This window comes from Saimiri boliviensis, chromosome 4, assembly GCF_048565385.1.
Source record: "Saimiri boliviensis isolate mSaiBol1 chromosome 4, mSaiBol1.pri, whole genome shotgun sequence".
NCBI lineage: Eukaryota > Metazoa > Chordata > Mammalia > Primates > Cebidae > Saimiri > Saimiri boliviensis.
Genome location: NC_133452.1, coordinates 163,458,492 through 163,477,619, shown reverse-complemented (window position 1 = coordinate 163,477,619; position 19,128 = coordinate 163,458,492). Strand labels below are relative to the sequence as shown.

General features: G+C 40.3%; 1 protein-coding gene across 9 annotated transcripts in view; it reads left to right on the top strand.

Moving 5' to 3' along the window:
- Window positions 1-19,128, top strand: part of CARMIL1 (capping protein regulator and myosin 1 linker 1) — a 354,136-nt gene that overhangs the window by 149,941 nt on the left and 185,067 nt on the right. For all 9 annotated transcript variants that reach the window (XM_010338003.3, XM_010338002.3, XM_010338001.3 and 6 more), the window contains 3 exons: window positions 231-281; window positions 6,031-6,090; window positions 14,429-14,550. In XM_010338003.3, coding sequence (XP_010336305.2) covers window positions 231-281; window positions 6,031-6,090; window positions 14,429-14,550 — 233 coding nt within the window. The remainder of the gene's footprint in view (window positions 1-230; window positions 282-6,030; window positions 6,091-14,428; window positions 14,551-19,128) is intronic.

Sequence of the window (19,128 nt, the reverse complement as noted above, 5' to 3'; positions counted from 1 at the left end):
AGATTTCACCTGCGATTTGTTCTAAAAGAACTTTGATACAGGGACTCTTTAAGTTAAAACTCATTTTATGAGACCAAGAAGCTGTCCCAGGCCTTAATTCTTCTTACATGACAGGAGCCAAGCCTGTGTCCTTCTGCGGCTTTGATATCATTAAACCCCCGTAGAAGCACCAAAACCCGCCGGGCCCACTGTTTAGTACTTAAACTGATGCCGCTGCTTCTGTCTTACAGGTGCTTACGTCATGCCGAGCCTTCCTGGTAACAGCGCGGATCCCCACCAAGGTAAGTGTGGATGAAGTCCTCCTTCCAGCACTCACACACACTCATTGCAGACTCACACACACACACACACACACACACGGTGCATTCTTACATGTGTGCACACACAGACACTCACATACTGCAACACAAGACACACATACCTCACTTACATAGACTTCTGATTCAGGCTGTTTTCAGATTTCTCTTAGAATTCTCAAGTTTTCCTTTCTTCTTCCCAGAAGCACCTAAAGGTTGTAACGACAAACATTTTTTTTTCTCCTTTGTTCCTTCGCTTTTCTGTAAAGGCATCCCAAGAAAAGCAGTCGAGGATTTTGTGCTATGTCCCCGAGGCTCCATGTCCCAGTTATTTTTCTCTTTCAACTGGGGCTTGATTTCCTCTTTGTTCAAGTCTACTTCTTCTTTTTTTTTTTTTTTTTGAGACAGAGTTTTATTCTGTCACTAGGCACCAGGCTAGAGTGCAGTGGTGCCTAGTGACAGAACCCGCCTCCCGGGTTCAAGCAATTCTCCTGCCTCAGCCTCCTGAGTAACTGGGACTACAGGCTCACACGACCATGCCCAGCAAATTTTTTTATTTTTAGTAGAGACGGGGTTTCACCATGTTGGTCAGGATGGTCTCAATCTCTTGACCTCATGATCCGCCTCGGCCTCCCAAAGTGCTGGGATTACAGGCTTGAGTGACCGCTCCCGGCCTTGAGTCTACTTCTTATTTCCTTCTGACCAGTACTGGCAGATTTTTCTAAGGCTTTAGACATGTGGGAAACAACCGTCATAACACGAAAGAGTACGCTACCGGAAATGTAACCATCTCAGCTGTTCTCCATCTACTCTGATGTTGCTTATAAAAAATAGCAAGGCACCACTCTGTTCTTTAAAGGGGATATATTACATTTTTCATGGCATGCCCTTCATGATTTGGTGCAAAATTTGAACTGATAGTTTTTGAATTAATCACAATAATGACTTCTTTTATGTTAACTAAAAGGGGTTTATCATTTTTAAAGGATATGGACTGAATGGTTATAAGAAATTGGGATTTTTTTTTTTTTTTTTTTTTTCTAAAAAGGTGATAACATTTACTGGAGTATTGTTTTAGTAAATAACTTAATACTTAACAGAATCTTAGGAGAGCCAGAGGTCTTATTATAAAACTGAGGCAAAAGGAAGTTCAGTAACTTGACCAGGGTTAAACTTCCACTCATGTGGCACATGTGTGATTCTAATCCGGGGATGCTGGCTGCAAAGCCTCTGCTTAACAACACTGCTCCCCCTACCCGCATACCCAGGAAAATGGGTAAGGTCTGGTAGAAAGTTCCAGCCTTATTGTGCTATGATGTTTGGGCTGCAGTGTTATTTGCTTATTAGTCCTTTCTTGTTTCTTAAAATTCAACATTTAGCCACTGCGGCTTTGATTTCATTAAACCCCCGTAGTAGTACTGGCAGATTTGGTATCATTAAACCCCCGGACCAGTTTTGTATATTCTGACCTATGTGCCAAGTTACGGCGCCATAATGTTACTGATACAAATGAAATGGATCTTTTGGGACATCCAGTCTTAGGATTTGCATGATTTGTACTGACTTTTGGGGAGATGCCAATGGCCCAAGCCCCTTTAGATAATATGAAGTGAGCCTATATGTTTATTATGGCTTATAAATAAATTACTATGTCAATGAAGTTGGACTAAACTATGTATACATTAAAATACCTGAAGGCATTATATGAGGCAGTTAATTAGACATTATCCCACTGATGAGAAATTAATTACAGAAGGAAATTTTATGGGTTAGGAAAATATTCAAGCACCCTGTTGAATAGAAGACTGCTAAATAATATGTATACCCTACCACGTTGTGACAGAGGGGAAGTGTGTTGCCTTTTGTGAAGTTACCTGCCTGCCTTCTGCTGGATGACCTTATTCTGTGTCTGAGGAAAGGCTTGGGTCCGTCCCATGATACATGTAATGTTTCACAGCCAGCCTGGCCAGGGTAGTTTGAACATGGGTTCTGATTTCTGATATTGTCAACATCACAAATGAAGACAGATTTTCTTCCAAAGTGATCTGCTTGCAGCTTTCCCCCTTAGAGAAGGCTGGTTTTCATGTGCCAGCCTAAGACTTGACTGAGAAATAAAATCAATGTCAATGATACTAATTTTCTGGAGAAATAATTATATTTAGAACATTAGTGTAGGCCGGGCATGGTGGCTCACACCTGTAATCCCAGCACTTTGGGAGGCCAAGGTAGGCAGATCACAATGTCAGGAGTTCGAGGCCAGCCTGACCAAACTGGTGAAGTCTCTACTAAAAATACAGAAATTAGCTGTACATGGTGGCGTGTGCCTGTAATCCTAGCTATGTGGGAGGCTGAGGCATAGAATCGCTTGAACCTGGGAGATAGAGGTTGCAATGAGCCGAGATCACAGTACTGCACTCCAGCCTGGGCACCAGAGGGAAACTTCGTCTCAAAAAAATAAAGTACATTATTGTAAAGCACTGACTATGACCTAGACGTCTTCTCTTTTCTTTGGTGGCTGATTAAACATGTTTTCTTTTGTCATTTTATTGTGAAATGTATAACATATATAGTCAAATGCACAAAACAGAGATACACATCTCAGTAATTAACTACAAAGCAAATACTTCTGCAGCCACACCCAGATGAAGAAACAGAACTGTGCCTTCACCCCAGAAGGCCCCAACTTTTCTTTCAAGGGGTGGGTAATTATGAGATCAAGGCAGGGTTTGCAGAGAGGGCAGATTGAAAAATCACCCGTCAACCAGACAAATAAGTTTTTAGGTTGGTCAAAAGGCTTAGCGGTTTGGAAGACCACAGTGCATTTGGGGAGCTGGAGTGTGGACTGAGGGTTGTGGGGGAGGTGGTGGTGGGAAGGAAACAGCTCAGAAAGATGGACTGGGCCGAGGACTGGCTGAGGGGCTGAAGTGTGGACTGCTGCCTGGGGAAGAGCAAGAGTTCCTGAAGGGCAGTCTCTTCATCACATTTCCATCTGTTCTGTTGCCGGCAGGATGAGCACTGTCTCACTAGGGTTTGGGTGTGAGGTGAGCAAGTGATTGCTGGAAAAGCTATTGACAGTCTGGGTTCAGTTTTTCCTCTTATCTAATAATTCACTAATTTCTGTTGCGATGGTATAATTTCTAACTGACAAATGTCCTCGGGTCTTCATGCATCCTACGTCTGTCTCAGCTACCTAACTAGCCTTCCTACCTCTTGCCCATAAATGTAACCCAGTGACAACTGTCTTTGTGTGGGTTGGAGTGGAGTGGATGATGGGTTGTGGGGTCTAGGAGCAAAGCCCTAATAAAAGTAGCCATAGATGAGATAAGAGAGAATGATTTGAACGTTGCTGTGATGTCTTTCAGTATGTTTTAGAGACTTCCTTTCTCACCATTAATAATAACCTGGACCTTTGACTAATCACAGGCTCAGCAAGTCACCCTAATTGATTTGCTCCTTTTAGTTTCTTCCTAAATTCTTTTTCTGCTGCATGAATTTCCTCTACACTCTTCGTTTGCTTGAGGAACTTGAAGCCATTCCTCAGGGCCTAGATGAAAGTCACTACTCTTTCCTCGCTCCCCAGCACTGTTACTGCTACCCCAGGGACAGCGCACAGGTACAGTAGAAGCATCTTAATGGACCTCTTGCTAATCTTGCTGAGCCAAATTGACCAAAGGTGGCCATTCCTATCCCTGATGATGCTGATTGACGCTAGCTCTAGTCTTTTCCTAGCTATTAGCCTGTAGGAGAGGAAACCTGTTCACACTTACTCACACCTGCTCCCACCCACTGAATGAGATGCTTATTGAGGGTCACGGATTTATTCCTAAACCTGTTTAAGGTAGTTACATTAGCAAATGTTTCTAATGAAAGCTATTTTATGCAGCAATGAAATATGAGTGCAAAAGAAGAGTATCTATGACATGTTGAACATTGATGAAAGTGAATTACTTAAATTGCTGTCTTAAAGACTGGACAACTTTATTGCTGGGGGAGGGGTGGTGAGGAGTGTAATAATCTAGAAATCGTTTGCCCTCATACTGTTTTGCAAGTATTTTGCAGTTCTGCTGTATTGTCCAGGCAGGTCTCGAACTCCTGGGCTCAGGCTGTCCTCCCGCCTCTGCCTCCGTAAGAGCTGGGATTAGAAGCGTGAGCCACAGTGCCCGGCCAGTTCTGCATTTTTAAAGAGACTTAAATTGGAAGCAGGAAGCCATGCATGTGGGTATGGCTTATGCAGAAAGGCCATTGGACGGCCAGCCAGTGGGCTTAACTGAAAGAAAAACATTGGCGCAATATTAAAGGGTAATGAATATCTGTTCATAAGCTTTAAATTAAAATAATGAAGGAAGGTATGTATACTTTTAGAAAATAATTTCCTGCTATAAATGACTTTTCAAAACCAAATTATGTATACGTCTTGATAATGACAGGCAAAAAAACTTCAACTCTAATTGAATGCTTTTAAATACGTGCCTTAAATGCTGCGTTTAACTCTTAGAGAACAAACACATGTCTCGGTCCCGTTTGTGTTTCCAGTACTGGCACATGGTGGGCTTTTGATAAGTGTCTGTCAGTTGACCAAGTGAATAATGAAATAATGAGTTCTTTTTCTGCCTGCAGACCTCCTCAGTAAACTTCGAGATGTTTAACTGGAGATTCAGGGGTTTTCTTCTCTAAAATTTATCCTACCAATGTATCGTGGTACAACCTACCACCAGGGAACGGAAATAAATGTCTCGTGGGTTTGGTTCTGGATGTGTTCTTTTATCATTGTATTTCTCGGTTTAATGTGGGAGGGTAAAATACATTGACCCAACTTGGTCCCCCACTGTCTGTAGTTCCATGCCCTGTGATTATTTGCTGTAATGGGAAAAACTGGGAAGAAAGATTAGTGGCTGCTTATCAGGAAAAATAGGTAAAGAGTGAAAGACTGGAGATATTTTAAAGAAAGAACTGCTGATGATTATAGGAGGCGGGAGAGCACTTGTTAAAATGGAGAGGAAAGAAATCATCATTTATCCACATGCAGAGACAGGACTTTTGTTTAACTCTGATTTCATTTAAGCACAATTTAAAACTCCGAAGTATTGTATTTGTGGAAATACGGATTTAAGTTGGGTAAATACAGATTTATTTCTCTAAATCCATTCAAACTATGAATTGTTATGGAAGACAGTAGAAGGATGGATGACTTTGATAAGTGGTCAGAGTGTAACAAATAGCTGAAGGTTTAGAAAGAAGGGAAGAACATTTGACTTTATCCTGATAGGACTTTCTGAGGCAAAATTTTTAAGTGAAAAAGGGAAAAACGTGTTTTGATGGTTTCTTCTATACATTCATCTTTCAATGAATAAATAGTGGATAAGTGCAAAAACTTTTTAGGTTCATGCAGAAGTAATCACGTTTTTTGCTATTACTTTTAATGGCAAAACTACAATTACTTTTATACCAGCTTCTGCTATTAGGTTTTTCCCAGGATGAAAGTTTAAGAGTTGGGCATGCAGCTTCCTTTCTTTTCTTTTTAGTAAAGTAAGTAATACTTTTTCTAGAATTTGGTAAGTCGTTTCTATCTGGTTGAATGAATAGAGATACTAAACCAACCTGCCTTCAGAAGATACCCAACGTCTTATTTGCTCTTGGGATGTTTCTAGTTGTAGCATTTTTTTAAAACCTTGAATCATATGTTTTAAAACCCTCATTACAGGTCTTTTCTTACCTCTTTTCCCCTCAATTGCAGCTCGAGTTAACCTTCAGCTACTTGGAGATTCATGGCGTCGTTTGCAGCAAGTCCGCTCAGGTGAGGTAAACAACAGCTCTCTCACTGCAAGGGTCACGATCTTTCTTGGATTCCTGGAACCCTAAAATGTTCCCTGAGACAATGTGGATAAACAAAGTTAGGGAAGATTAAATTTTCGGAATGAGAGACTTAACACTGGCTGTGTGGACAGGAGTTGGGAATTCGTTCTGATAAGGAAAACACTCAGTGTGTGAAGAATTAATTAGCTCTTCTGTTAACTAGCAATGTAAAGGTGAGAGTACTGTTCCTTAGAGAGTATATAAGACATGCTTTAACACTAAAATTTCGTAGCAATTAAATGGTACTATATATAGGCCTTAGTGGGAATATAGTGATAAATGAATTCTTTGGAGTTAATAAAATGCAGATTAAAAAATAGCTTCATTGGGCTTTAAGTAACTGCAGTAAATTAAAGTGTACAATTTGATAAGTGTCGACACATGTATGAGTCTCTCTTGGCCCTCCTCCCCATCTGCAGTCAACATGCAGGTATCTGCTTTTGGTTGCTGTAGTTTGCATTTTAAACAATTTTATCTGAATGGTGTCAAGCAATGTATACTCCTTCTTGTCTGCCCTCTTTCAGTCAGTTTTATTATTATTATTTTAATTTTTAATTCTTTTTTTAGTTCTGGAGTGCAAGTTTGTTACATAGGTAAACGTGAGCCTTGGTAGTTTGCTGCACCTGTTTACTCATCACCTAGTTATCAAGCCCAGCATGCATTAGCTGTTTATCCTAATACTCTTCCTCCGCCAACTCCAGTTTCATCATTTTGAGATTGATTTATTTTGTTGTATGTTTCGGTAGTTTATTCTTTTTGTTGCTGACTAGTTGAGTTGTGTGGCTTTATTACAGTTTGTTTATCCATTCACTGATGATGGACATTTGGGTTGTTTCCCATTTTGGCTGTGATGAATAAAGCTGCTATGAATATTTAACTACAAGTTTTTGATTGGACATGTATGTTCATTTCCCATGTGTAATTACCTAGAATGGCTGAATCAAATGGTAGTCACATGTTTAACTTTTGGAGAAACTGTCACACTTTTCCACAGTGGTTGTACCGTTTTACGTTGCCACCAGCAGCGTATGAGAGTTTTGGTCAGTCTTTTATGGTAGCCATTCAGCAGGTATGTAGTGTTTTTTCACTGTGGGTTTAATTCCATTTCCCTGATGAGAGAACATGTTGAGGATCTTTTCATGTTTATTTGCCAGCATGGTCTTCTTTTGCCATTATAAAAATTGGGCTGTTTTCTTATTGAATTTTGAGAGTTTAAAAATATAAATATTCTGGATACAAAGCCTTTGTCAGATAGTTTCTCTTAGTCTGTAGCTTGTCTTTTCATTCCCTTAACAGTGTCTTTCAAAGAGCAGAAGTTTTACATGTTGATGAAGTTCAATTTATCAATATTTCTTTTATGAATTGTGCTTTTAGTATCATGTTGGATAAATCTTTGCTTAACTCAAAGTCACAGAATGTTCTTTATTTTCCAGAAGTGTTACAGCTTTAGGTTACACATGTGGGCCTATGATCCATTTTGAAGTAATTTTTGTATATAAACCTATGTATAGATTAAATTTTTTTTTTAGTTTATCTTTTTTCTCCCCTTGATATGTATAGTATATTCACTTGTTCCAGTAACATTTGTTTGAAAGACCATTGTTTCCTCACTGAGCTTGTTTTCACCTTTGTTGAAATTCAGTAGTCCGTGTAAGTGTGAATCTATTTCTGGACTTGGAATCCTGTCTCCTTGGTCTATTTGTTTATCTTCAGGCCACTCTCATACTCTTTCTTATTGTGGCTTGTTTAAAACAAAATTTGAAATCAGACAGTGTTAGTCCTCCAACGTTTTGCTTCTTTTTCAAAATTGTTGTAGTGATTCTAAGTCGTTTGCAATTCCATATGAATTTTAGAAACAGCTGTTTCTATAAAAAGCTTGCCGAAATTTTGGCTGATATTAAAATTAATTTTTAAATCAATCTGGGGAAGAACTGACATCTTAGTAATGTATAGTCTTCTAACCTAAGAAAACTATATTATTTCTGCATTTGTTCAGGTCTTTTTCAATTTTTCTGAGTGTATTTTGTTATGGCTTTCAGTGTTCGGGTCTTATACATCTTTAAATTTATTCCTAAGTGTTTAATATTTTTTGATGCTAGTGTAAACTGTGCTATTTTTTTAAATTTCAGATTTTAGTTTTCAGTAGTCTCTTGCTGGTATTAGAAGTATAATCAATTTTTGCATAGTGACCTTATATTCTGCTGTCTTGCTATACTCACATATTTCAGTGGCTTTTAAAAATAGATTTTGTCATTTTTTACAAAGATGATGTCATTTTTGAATAAGGATGCGTACCTTTTATTTTTAATATAGGCGACTTTTATTTCTTTGTCTAGTCTTATTGCCATTGGGATATTCCTCCATTACTATCATATCCTACATATTTTGCTGGGTATGCCAAGAATTAAGTGCTGTGACTGCTCTTTGCCCAGGCTGTTTTTCAGGGCTATAATTGCAGTGAGCATCTTGTGGGATGGTGGAATAGTTCACTGTTGAACAAAAAACAAGTTTGCTTACTTCTTACCATGAAAATAGTAGATTTCCAAAATCTAAGGATTCCCTTCTTGTAAGCAACCTCTACTGTGTATGCATGCATCCATCGGAATCCCTTCATGTCACCCTGTGGGACTTTCAGGGCAGGGAAATCTATGCAAACATGGTGTACATGCCTTTTGTTGTGCCGTGAATCACAAAATCCTAGGTCTCTGACCCAGCTGTCTCCTGTCTTCTGCAGCGTCAATGAAACAGTGATAGGCTAACTTACTGGTTTACAAGTAGGGTAAAATCTCAGACAATGACAATTCTTCTGGCAAGATAGTGCTAAATGGAAGTGGCAAGAGCAGATCTTCTTCCCTTATTCCTAGTCTTTGAGGGAACCCATTCATTATTTCACCACTAAGTGTGACATTAGGTGTAGGTTATTTAAATAGATGCCCTTGATCTGGTTTAGGAAGTTTCTATTTTTAGCTTGCTGAGAGTTTTTTATCAGGAATTAGTGTTGGATTTTGGCAAATGTTTTTTCTCTATTGAGATTATCGTGTGGTTTTCTTTCTTTTTTTTTTAAGCTTCTTAAAATGGTGAATTATATTCCTTAATTTTAAAAATATCAATCTTTCACTCCTGAGATAAATCCCATTTGTCCATGATATATTATTATTTTTTCTTTCTTTCTTTCTTTGTGCTTTTTTGGAGATGTTGTCTTGCTCTGTCACCAAGCTGGAGTGCAGTAGCACGATCTTGGCTCATTGCTGCCTCCACCTCCTGGCTTCAAGTGAGTCTCCTGCCTGAGCCTCTTGAGTAGCTAGGATTACAGGCATGCACTACCATGCCCAGCTACTTTTTGTATTTTTAGTAGAGATGGGGTTTCACCATGTTGGCCACAATGGTCTTGATCTCCTGATCTTGCGATCCACCCACCTTGGCCTCCCAAAGTATTGAAATTACAGGCGTGAGCCATGATATATAATTATTTTTACATATTGTTGAATTCCATGTGTTAAAATTTTGTGAAGAATGTTTTGCATTGACTTTTGTGGGAGTTACTGGTTTGTCATTTTTTTGGTGAATGTTTTTGGTTGGCTTCTGTATTAGAGAAGCATGGATTTATAGAATGATTAGGAAGTAGTTCCTCCTCTTAAATTTTTTTTGTTTAGATGGTATTAATTTTTTTCTTAAATGTTTAGTTGAATTTACTGGTGAAGTTATTTGCCTTGAGTTTTCTCAAAGAGAAGGGGTGTGTGTGTGTGTGTGTGTGTGTGTGTGTGTGTTTCTCAGGCTGAAGCCATCCTTCCACCTCATCCTCCCAAGTAGCTGGAACTACAGGGTTGTACCACCACACCCAGCTAATTTTTGTATTTTTTTTCTAGAGACAGAGTTTCTTTGCATTACTCATCATGAACTTCTAAGCTGAGCTCAAGCCATCTACCCCCTACCCCCTTCAGCCTCCCAAAGTGCTGGGATTACAGGCATGAGCCACTGTGCCTAACCTGGGAAGGTTTTAAACTACAAATTCTGTTAATATTTCTTAATGAAATAGATGCATTTACATTTCTCTTCTTGAATGAGCTTTTGTAGCTTGTGTCTTTTAAGATACTTAGGTAAGTTGTTGAATTTATTGATACAAAGTTGTTAATAGCATCCACTTGTTATACTTTAAATACTTACAGAATATCATTCCCAGTATTGGTAATTTGGTTATCTCTTTCTCCTTCCATTTCAGTCAGGTTAGAGGTCTACCAATTTTTTTTTTATCTTTTCAAACAACTTTCTTTTTGGTTTCATTTATTTTCTTTTGGATTTCACTGATTTTCTGTTTCCTGTTTCATTGACTTTTGCTCTAGTCTTTATTCTTTCCTTCTACTTTTTGTTTTAGCTTTTAAAACTACAAAGAAAGTGTGTGTGTGTGTGTGTGTGTGTGTGTGGTTTGTTGATAATGTTCTTAAAAATTGTTAAAATTGTCACCAAGATTTTTGAGATTGCAAACAAACTGTTGGAACTTTTCCACAGTTCATCCCAGAGCAATGTTTTATCTTATGTGTTTATCATTCTCCAGAAACTGGAGTTTGAAAGAAAAATCACAGCACCATATGTTTGCCCAAATGGTCAAACATATGCAAGAGTGAATGATCACTCATGAATGATGACTTAATGACATCACCAGGGTCTTCTTGCTGGTCTTAATTCAGGAATGTTTACGTTTGTGATTTGAGAGTTGGGATGGGAGCAGAAGGGCGTTAGCGAAGTGTTAATGCCAAGGTTATGTTCAAAATATGATTTCACTTTGGTATTTAATTATGAGGAAGGGTGTTGATGCAGCAAGACTCATTTTCCCATGTGGCTGCCACAATTGGTCTTACCACGCTTGTAATATGCCTGCCATTCAGAGGAACTGTATGTAAAGCCGTCTGCCTCAGCCCCATGGCGCGATTTTTTCAGTGTTGGTACCAAAAGAACAGTTTAACAACAGTGCTTCAGTTTAACTTTGTCCCATAGTGTGGACCTTTGAGATGAAATTATAGTGAACAGTGGTACTGCTTCTGTAAATGGCCGAGCATTTCAGAGACTGGCAATACCAGTAACCTAATGGCATTGAAAATTTGCTGTGTTTTAGAACTTCTTTTTAAAAGTATTCCTCAGTAGTGTCCTTCTCTCTGTCACATCACACCTCCTCATCCTCCTCATCCACACACAACGTATACACAGGACAGTTATGATTCTGTACGTCTGTGGTGGACTTTTTTTTTTTTTTTTTTTAAACAAGTACACCATTTGATTCTGTGGCATCCCAGAGGTTAAGAACCAGTGACCTGTGTAACCTCCGGTTCCTTGAAGTCTCTAGTTTTGATTTCTTTTTATGTAAAATCATAAGGATGGAACTGTTACCAGTGGCCCTCAGAATCTAGCCTTGATTAGGAATTCTTTCCTTATATGCTCTGGGATTTATTAATTTATCTGTCCTTGCTATTTTTTCATTATAATTTAATTATAGTTTGTAAATTCAGATAAAATTCTTGAGACATACCTACAGGCTTTTGTGTGAGATTGGGTGATTGTTCTGTTGAGTTGGTGAAATGTGACTTTTACTACTGCTGTTTTCTCCTTTCTTCAGAAATACGGGAAACCTTTACCTTATTTTAGAAGACTCAACACCACAGTATTTTCTGGTGTTCGAGTTCTCTTGCCCTCATGATTTTTAAATGGAGGCCAGCAGTTACATAGTTTTATAGTTATACAATTTTTGGAACATTTCTTGTACAACTGAATACCTGCTCTGATTTTTTTAAAAGAATTATAGGGTTAATTGTCTGCTACGTCACAGAACGATGTTGATAAACCACCTTTGGCCCTTGGCTATTTCTGATGGAGGAAAGAAAAACACCGCGGACATCTGTTGGCTGGGGTTTAGTAAAACATGCTGCCCTTAGAGTTTAGTCAGGTTGTTCAACCTTAAAAAACGCAGTGGAATAGGGTGGGAAATTGGAATCATACGTAAGTTACTACGGCTTATATCGCTGATTATTGTTTTAAATGTAGATGAGATGTCATGAGTTACATCCTGTTAGGTGTCTAAGGAAAATGTGTTTCAAACATTCTGTTCCTCCCCAGCTGAAGTGGGAGGGTAAAGGGTATTCAGTAGGGAGCTCTTTTTTCTTTTTTGATGAGGTGACTTATTGTGTTGGTTCCACCTCCATCACTTGGTTGCAGTCTTTACATTATGCAGAGGTGGAGACATCTTACACAGGGTTGTATGAGCGCTTGCTTGTAAGGTTGAATTGGGGGGCTCATTTCTCCCTCCACCTGTCACCTTTTTTTTCCTTCTCTGTCATTCTATTCAATCCTGTGCAATTAAAGATGATTAGGTGTTAAGATTAAGTGGAATTAGAATAAGCTAATTACTAATTATTTGCACCCAAATTGCGAACTGAATAGATGTGCTAGATGTGAAGAATTTAAAAGTACTCCTGGAGAGAAAAATATAATTACCCATGGTGGGAAGGCTGGGGTGGGGTGTAGAGCACAGACACAATGCCACATCTGAAGTGTCTGGCTTTTAAAAACATGCATATGCACAGATATGTGCACATGAAAAATACAAGCCTAATTGCACCAAGTAGATTTAGTCTCACTTAAGACATCTTACGGACTACTGGGTTGGTTAGCCTCCAGGTACAATAACGCTTGCTGCCTTTTGCAGGGGGAATATCTGTTGAATCAGCTTTTAGAAGACAAATGCAGGCTTTGCCTATAGAATTTTAAAGGCTTTACCTTTCATTTCTTGAGGAATATGCTGAAAAAATAGGAATTTTAATTTTTTTTATATGCACCTGACTAGCACAGACATGGTATGTATTAAATACTTGTCGACAGATTCTTTTAGAGGTTTTTATGAAAAAGTAACACCTTAAATGCTTACATTAGTTATGTCCTTTTCTTTGATCTCATCATTTTGGCATACCTTTTATTACTTTTCCTTTTAACATAAATATGTTGAAAGACTTTACAGGATTATTTTCGGTTTGGGCTCATTTTAGGAAAATCTAAGGCAAAAATCTAAAAATTGCTTTGTTAATACCATTGGGTAGTTTCACTTTATAAGCAGTGTTCTTCCATCATATTTTTGTATAGACAAAGTAAGAACAGGAAGTAAATGTGTGAGGATATTCTGATGATGTGATAATCTGAGAGGATTGTACTTTATGTGATTTTTGAGGGGGGGGGTTGGGAAGATGGGGTTTTGCTGTGTTGCCTAGGCTGATCTTGAACTCCTAGACTCAAGTGATCCTCCTGCCTTGGCCTTCTGAGTAGCTGGGATTACAGGCATGCACCACCACGCCCGGTTTATATGAATATTTTTGAGAGGTTGACATGAATGTTTGTGAGATTAAAGAAAATGGCATCTTTTTTTTTAAGTGGTTGAAGTTCTTCTTTGTAATGTGTACATCTTCAACCTCTTGTCCCTTTTGTGACCTGCCCTCATTTTCACAAGTTAATTGATACTTATATAGAGAACTAGCTGTCTCAATCTCAACATTTTTTGACATATTATTTTGGACATCTCCAGCAATGAATTGTAGGAATGAGTCTTGGCTAACGTGTTAGTAAAACCTAGCACCAAACATTTTATTAACGTGTTACTTTAGTATTTCAAGTATCCCCTCTTCTTAGAAAGATCAAAACTTTTATAAGCATTTCTCTTTTGCTCCCAAGCAAAAGGTTTTAACATTTTACTTGAACATATCATAAGGTTTCTTGTTTTTAAAATGTTTGTGTGTGTGTGTTAAAGGTAGCTTTTAGATTGCCCATGGGTACTCACAGAAAGATATCGTTGAACTGATACTAGATAGCAGGGATTTGACAACTTTGTAAGACTGCAGCTCAACACAAAATTTTGTTAAAAGAAGAAGTCATGTTTGAATGTGGAAATTCAATCTCTATCATATGGCAGTCAATTTGAATCTTCCAGCTTTGCTCTTGGAAATACTTGCTTCCGTTCCTAAATGTTTCTGACAATACCTCCACCCTCTACCCAAACACGTCTTTGAGGCTTAAGAGTATCATTTTAAGAAAGTGTTTCTGCAGAAGCTCATATTGTGACCCCCTTGTAGTTGGGAGTTCACGCATGCGTGTAAGATGTGCTACCCTCCAACCTTGTTAAAAGAAAAAGAAGCTAATACTGTATTAGTCGATATCTGTGTGACAGTGTAGTTTACAATATTTTACATAATTAAAATGAAAGGAATTGGGCTCATTCCTAAGAAGTATGCCCCCCGTTCTTGCAGATGGTGGTGGAAACTGAGAAGGGCAGCATCTCCATGAAGATGGCGTCGCCCGAGGACGTGACCGAGGTGCTGGCTCACATCGGCACCTGCCTGAGAAAGATATTTCCTGGCCTCTCTCCACTGTGAGTTTCCCTCGGCAGGGTGAGGAGAGCACAGAACCCGTTCGCCCCCAAAACGACAAATACTAAAATGCCTTCTTTGTATCCCTTCATGTAGTTCGTCTCTCAGACTTCCTCCTCTTAAACGTTAAATATCAAAACCCTTGCTCAAATCCCTTGTGTTTTGGTTCGAGGATTTCCACAGAGCTGTGTCTTATTCTTTAAAGAGCTTGAGTCATGAAGGATTTGGCAGTCCTTTAACTTCTACACATAGGACGAAAACAGCAGCCTTGTAAGCAGAACTCCAGGATTCCGTGAGTGCGAGTGTACTCACTGCTGTTAGCGGGATGCCCGGGGCTGCCCGCCCTGCGTAGAGGCGCCCGGTATAATGCTGATGAAGACAGAGAACGCTTTGTTTTCTTTGCTTTTTTCTTTTCTGTAACAAGAAACCTAAAAACAATGGAATGTAAAAATCGCTTTTTTTCATTGTCCTCTTATAGATTCTGAAATACCCATTAGGTATATATGTAAATTTTGTTCATCCATGCCTCCTGTTTTTCATTAAGCTTTTAATGTCAGGGCTTGGATATGTGAGTTTGTAGTTGGAGAAGGTGTGGGTTGTTGGTATGGAGGAATTAGATTGGCTTAGGTGAAAGGCAGAGAGACGCTTATGTCTGAAATCTCCCTAAAATGATAGTTATAGTCAAAATACCCTCCTGATGGAAAGAAGTATTCACGGATGGCGGAAAGTGTCCCTCCCATTGCTCCCCAGCAGGCGGAGGTGTATAGTGGGGAGGTCTGTAGGCCCTCGTAGGCAAGTGTACCTGGTAGCTGTGTACTTTGCATGCTAGAGGTGGGAGGGGAATTTTGGGAACGGGTGCCCTTCATAGAACACGTTCCTCCCACAAGCCTTGCCTGCAAATTGAGAGACAAAGCAGCAGGAAAACCTAGGCTTTGTGACATTTAAACCTTATGGATGCCTGAAAGTGGCTTAGTGGGGACAGGCACTCCCCTTCAGGCCTTGGCCTTAGGAAGCCTGCTGGGTTCCCTTCACAGCCCTCCACAGCCCTCCACAGTGCTCCCTCCCTTCCCCACGTGGTGGGAGGCCCTGTGCTTGCTGGTTGTTCACCCTGGGCTCCCTCCTCTCTGAAGCTTAAGTCTTGTGCTTTGATAATCAGGGTAGCTGGTTGCTGGGGGAGCTAAGTGTCCCTGGCCATCTCGGTGGAGTGGAGACTGTGAGCTGGGGCTGGCCTCTGACCCCTGCTTGGCTAGAGTTTCAGGTATGAGGTGTCTTCCAGACAAGCTCTCCTGGTCTGTAATCACACAAACAGGTGGTTCTGGAGAAGAGATGTGGGTGGCAGGCGGTGGCAGGATGAGGTAAGAAGTGAAATCATGGTGGCAGTGGGAATTGTCAAGAAGCATAACCTTCATAGGAATGGTTTCCACACCATCCTTGAAGCTGCCAGAGAACTAGCAGGGGTAGTCATGAGTTTGCAGTGGCTGCAACCCATTTTCCTTAAACTACATTTCAGTAATGTGGCTTGGTACATGTGTTTCTTTATAATGTGCTCTCTTTCCTTCCAAATTAACACTGATGAAATAATGAAATTATTGGGCACAACCTTACTTGGCAAGAGTTTATAATACCTTGAACTTGAAAGACACTTCAGAACAATATTTAGAATCTATTTTCTTTAAAAGGCAGCCTTCTTTGTTTAGTATTCTGGGATTTCACCATTTTTATCTTTGGTTTGGATTCTTCCATTTTTCTCTTTCCAGAGAGCATTGAGTAAGAATAGTATTTTATATATCTTCCATTTACCTTCTTGCTAAAATCTTCAGGTGAATATTACACAAGTATTAATCATCTCTGTTTCTAGGAAGAAAGTGCCCGTTTGAATGTAGATTTCTAAATCGGTGACCTCTGTGGTTCCTGGGTCTTCATGCCCACCTGCCAGCTGCCTGTTGGTCGTCTCCACAAGGATAGCCCCAGGCACCTCACACTCGCGTCCCACACCGAAATCCTCACTTTCCCCCGTAAGACTTGCTTATATTCTGTATTTCTGTCTCAAAAAAAAAGCTGAGCCATGTTCATCTCTTGGTCCTTACTCTCATATCCGATTGGTTGCTACGCTTTTAAAAATATTTCTCAGTATCTCATGGGCTGATTCCTTCTCCTTGCCTTCATTTCCACTGCCACAGTCACTTCCTCCCAAGCAGCATCTTTCTAGTTAGTCTCTCTGCCTCTAGTTCTTCTCTTGCAAGTGACCCTTCATACTGTTATCAGTTATGTTTTTGAAATTCAAACAGTATCTGTTCCTTGCCTAAGCTCTCAAATGGCTGACTCTCCTGATAAATTGTAAGTTGTATACCTTTGTACAAAATCCCACTGCTTTCCCATTCCTGAACACAATCAGGCTCTTTCATATTTTCAGCACCTTTAGGTTAGCTCTAATCTTGACAGATTCCAAAAGATTTAACTCAGGTTATCTTCTCATCTGTAAAGAGTCTGTATTCACGTTTCCACAGAACTTGGAATTGCTTCCCGTACTAGTACATATCATACTGTGTTGTAATTGCTTGTTTATACACTTTTGTATTCCATGAGTATCACTGAGTTTCTACTATATACCTAGGCATAGTGAGAAGTGTTGAGGTTCAGCAGTGAGCACGGTCCCTGCCTACGTGGAACTTATATTTGAATTTGGAGAAACAACCCCCCACCCCTGCAAGAAGGAAATACGTAAATGAAGTAGTAGCACTTACCTTTGAGTAAGTGCTACGAGAGAAATAGACAGGACTAATACAGAGTAAACTGCTGTCTCCAAAGGCTTCCCTGTGGCCATGATTACTTCAGCAGACCTAGTGGAAGAGAAGTCTGCCCTGTAAAAGCGGGAACAGAGAATATTATCTTCCCAGGGCTTTTGTTCATGCTATTTCTCCTGCCTGGAAAGGGGTTGGTGTCTCTGAGGAACTGAAAGATATCCACTTTGGCTGGGGTATAATGAAGAACAAAGACGGGAAGCATTGAGGAATGATGCATGAGGAGGCCGGCACCATCACCGGCCAGTTGTTGTAGAACCTCAGGGGCAAGAGGTTGGAATTTAGTAGCATTTTCCTGGGAAGCCACTAGAACCTGGTGGGAAAGAGGCTGGAATTCAGTAATATTTTCCTGGGAAGCCACGGTAACATTCTAGGGGTGGGACATGAATCTTCAGATATGTTATGATTTTTTTTTTTTTTTTTCTACAAGAGAGAATGGACTGGGAGGGGGCAGGAGTAGAAGTAGAAAGTGAATTTGGACACTTGTAGTCATCTAGGCAAGAGGCGACTATGGTCAGGAGAGAGGTGACAGCATGAGGGCCTGAGATAAGAGGGCAGAGGTCAACTTCATTCTGGATACAGGACTTGCTGATGGATTAGGTATGGCTCCTTGGATTGTGGTTTAATACCTTGGTGACCAACCTGACCTTTCGGAGAGCCAGAGAAGGCCTGGGGTAGGTAGGGGACAGTTTTTTTGGGGGGATGGGATCCATAGCCATTCTGTTTTAGGCATGTGGAGTTTGAAATCTATTTGTCTAGGACCTCCAAGACTCCACAGACTTCTCTTCTAAGCTCCATCTAGGTGAGGCTGTCAGGTAGGCAGATAGGTGAGGCTGGGGCTTGGAGAAGGGGTCCGGAGATGGAGCGGAGGTCAGTGCCATGGTCTTCACTGCACGGCAGTTGATGACATCACCCAGAGAAAGATGTGAACCTCGTAGAGGAGGCATACTGGGAATGAGCTCAATACCTAGCGGTCAAGCAAACTAGAAAGAGCCACAGATGGAGCTGGGTAAGGACTGGCTGTCAAGGTAGGAAGAAAACCAGTGAAAAACCAGGGCCTGGGAAGGAAAGGCAGAATGATGCTGGGACTGAACAAGCTGCAGGCAGAATGATGTCCAGTGGGTTGGTGGATACCATAGGCACTTTGATGAGAGCAGGTCTAGGGGTCTGGTTGGGAGGGGCAGAGTGCTGTGGTTGAAGGATGAACTCAGAAGTGAGAAAGTGGGTGTGGCATGTGCGAACAACTTCATAGAGAAGATCAGCTGTCAAGGAGAACTGACAAATTGTATGTGGCTAGTGCACTCTGAGGGATTATGGGGGATTTATGTTTGTGTTTAAAATGGGAGGTAAAAGCATATGCTTAAACCATATGGCCGTAACAACGGGGATGATCAGTAGAAAGAGAGATGTGCTGCTGGAAACTGCCCTAATAAATAAATCAGCAATATCCTTGAGAAGGTGAGAGGCAAAGCACAAAACACACCTGCCTTTCCTTCTAAGCTGGGAGCTGCTTAAACAAAGACCCTGTTTGTATTAATCTTAAATCCCTAGTTCTTGGCACGTAGCAGATACTGACTGAGATTTTGGATGAGCACATACACTTCACGCTTAATCTGTGCCCAATACCTTGTTGGATGATGTGCCATGGGGCATGGAGAAGTCAGAAGACAGTGGCCCAGCCTTCAAATCGTGGACTCACTAGCTGAAATAACCTGAAGCAGAAGGGACAGGAGATGACTCAGTGTAAGTAGGAGGTGAATGAGTGCAGGTCGGCTTTGC